The sequence below is a fragment of the Coregonus lavaretus genome (genome assembly GCF_964263955.1).
Source record: "Coregonus lavaretus genome assembly, chromosome: 37".
Lineage (NCBI taxonomy): Eukaryota > Metazoa > Chordata > Actinopteri > Salmoniformes > Salmonidae > Coregonus > Coregonus lavaretus.
The window spans coordinates 12,384,709-12,387,083 of NC_140024.1; the positions used below are offsets into that span (position 1 = coordinate 12,384,709).

The 2,375-nt window shown below is 49.8% G+C and overlaps 1 protein-coding gene across 1 annotated transcript; it reads left to right on the forward strand.

Annotated features, from left to right (window-relative positions):
- Window positions 1-1,089: 1,089 nt before the first annotated feature.
- LOC311111348 (ribonuclease P protein subunit p25-like protein) lies at window positions 1,090-1,842 on the forward strand (the record flags this gene model as incomplete). The annotated part of the gene is made up of 1 exon (XM_084154067.1): window positions 1,090-1,842. The coding sequence occupies one exon, from the start codon at window positions 1,090-1,092 to the stop codon at window positions 1,840-1,842; it is 753 nt and encodes a 250-aa protein (XP_084010193.1).
- Window positions 1,843-2,375: the final 533 nt, after the last annotated feature.

The following is a 2,375-nucleotide window of genomic DNA, read 5'->3' on the forward strand; positions in this document are numbered from 1 at the left end:
CAGGTTTAATCAGTCATGTACATTGAACACATGCACTGGAACGTCCTCTAAAGAGATTGACAAAGTTGCCCGGGATCTGCGCTCGCTCCGGCTCTTAAAGGGACATGACCCCCCTCCCCACCATGGCAGGTTTCTATTGTGGAGGGAAAGTGTTCATCTGAGATATGAAAGGCCTGTGCCTTTAAGAGGGCTGTCCCCCCTTTCCCTCATGCTCCCCCTCAACCACACAGAGTAGACACTCCTCCTGCGAGCATTTGTGAAGCAGCTCCTGTCCCTTACGTCTCTTTGTGGGGAAACCGAGGGCACACTTTCTAGAGCATAACTGGAGACAGAGACACAGAGTTCCAGGCAGGACGCCCAGGGTTCCAGCCTACAGCCACCCCTGGCCCAGCCCTGAGGGGGACAGCTCCCCCAGAGCACCTTGGCCAAGAGGTCCACAAAAGGAGAAGAGACGCTGATCAACTGGACCGTCCCAGAAAGTGAGATGAGAGTTGATGATGATATGAATCCAACTGATCAATGCTAGATCTGAACCCTAAGTGAGAGGTGTATTGAGTGTGTTGTGTTAAGTAGCAGTTTTCTCTTGAAAAGTTAGAGTGAAGTATCCAGGTTACAAAGATAAAGGCTCATCGAGAGAAAACAAGAGAAAGGACACTTCAGCTGAGAATTTATGCATTTTCAACCCAGTTTCAAGAAGTGAAATTGAGATGGTTTAAAAAAAGAAATATTGTCCCATCTGTATTCTTAATTCACCACCAGCGTTTATCTTATTTTTTCAGCTGTCTGTAACGCAGCATGAAAGACTCCATTGAAAGCACTCTCTGCGAGCTGGATAATATTCCTGTCTGAAGCCTTGAAACTTTTGCAGACGTCTACAGAAAAAATAAACCTATAACAAGAATAAGAATAAGAAACATTGCTATGCTGGATCCCATATGAGTAAGAGACTCTGCCTGGACTTGGAGAAGATACAGGACTGAAGAGATGTATTCTGGCTGTGGAGTTGGAGTGGCCAGCATTCAGAGCCAGTATCAGGTCAGGGACTCTGTCAGACCATACACCGGACCTGGAGGGAATGCACAGGTCCCAATGGAAACCGGTGTGACCCCAGCTAGGTGCCCAGTATATCAGGTTCAGCCTTACAGTGGGCAGCCCTCCTGCACTGTGAACAGTGTTTCCAACACACAGCCCACGCCGCTGCCTACACCTCTAACTCCACCTCCCGCCGCACTCAAACCGAGCCAGGATGGGTTCAAGAAGGTGTGTCGCACAGAGGAGGACAGCCCGTGCCCTTTCCCAGGACTGGCCTCAGGAGTGCTGGAGATGCGTGTCAAGGAGGGTAGTAAGATCCGTAACCTCATGGGTTTTGCCATGGCTCGCATGCAGGGGGATGTCAGTGGTGGTGGGGATAGTGGAGGCGGTGGCCTGAGGCAGGTCATTTTCTCTGGGTCAGGTCGTGCCGTCACCAAGACCATCACATGCGCTGAGATCATGAAGAGAAAAGTGGGGTGTCTGCACCAGCTGACCAAGCTGCGCTACAAGGGCGTGAGGGAGGTGTGGGAGAGCCACGAAGGGGGGACATCGGAGATGACCGTTCACAGGACCGTCCCTTCCATCAGCATCCTTTTGTCCAAAGACCCCCTGGACCCCCAGGAGCCCGGCTACCAGCCCCCTGAGACCCTCTGTGCTCTCTGGGAGGAGAGAGAAGGTGTGGATTCCCCACAGACAGCCAGCAAGAGACCTCTTGGTCTGTCCCCACACAGCAGTTTCCCTGACTCTAAGAGAGCGTGTCTGGGTCTGGACGAGGGGACTCTGGCTCTTTCCACCCCACTGGCTAACTGACTGACTGAACTGGTATCAAACAGTCGAGTGGGAAGGATCAGAGGAGTTCATTCTGCACTGCCCTCCACTCAAGCACAGTGCTGAAACAATCAGAACCTTCACTCTGACAAAACAGTGCTTTCTGAGGAGAACTGAGCACCCTACACACCCCATCCTCCAGAGGTCAGTCAATATAGGACCTGAAAGCTAAGCTTGTCTCTGTAGATACAGTATTTATTTAACCCATTTCTCAGTACAATCAATCGTTCGCCTTTGTGCCCAGAGATACTTAATGTCATCATACTGTATGTCACACGGTAAGAGCTTAGACATGACAGCAAACTTGTCATCACATTTCAAAACATCAACACAACAAAACACAGAGCGACCAATCACCCAAGAGCCCAGATTTCTGCTTTCAGTAGACTGACAATACCTTTTGACCATTGTAGTTCTGTTTTCCTAATTATATCCTACAACTGCAAATCTCTTAAAATGCACAAGGTAGGTCCAAGACATTGTAATGAATACAGAGAATATCTACACTCCCCTAC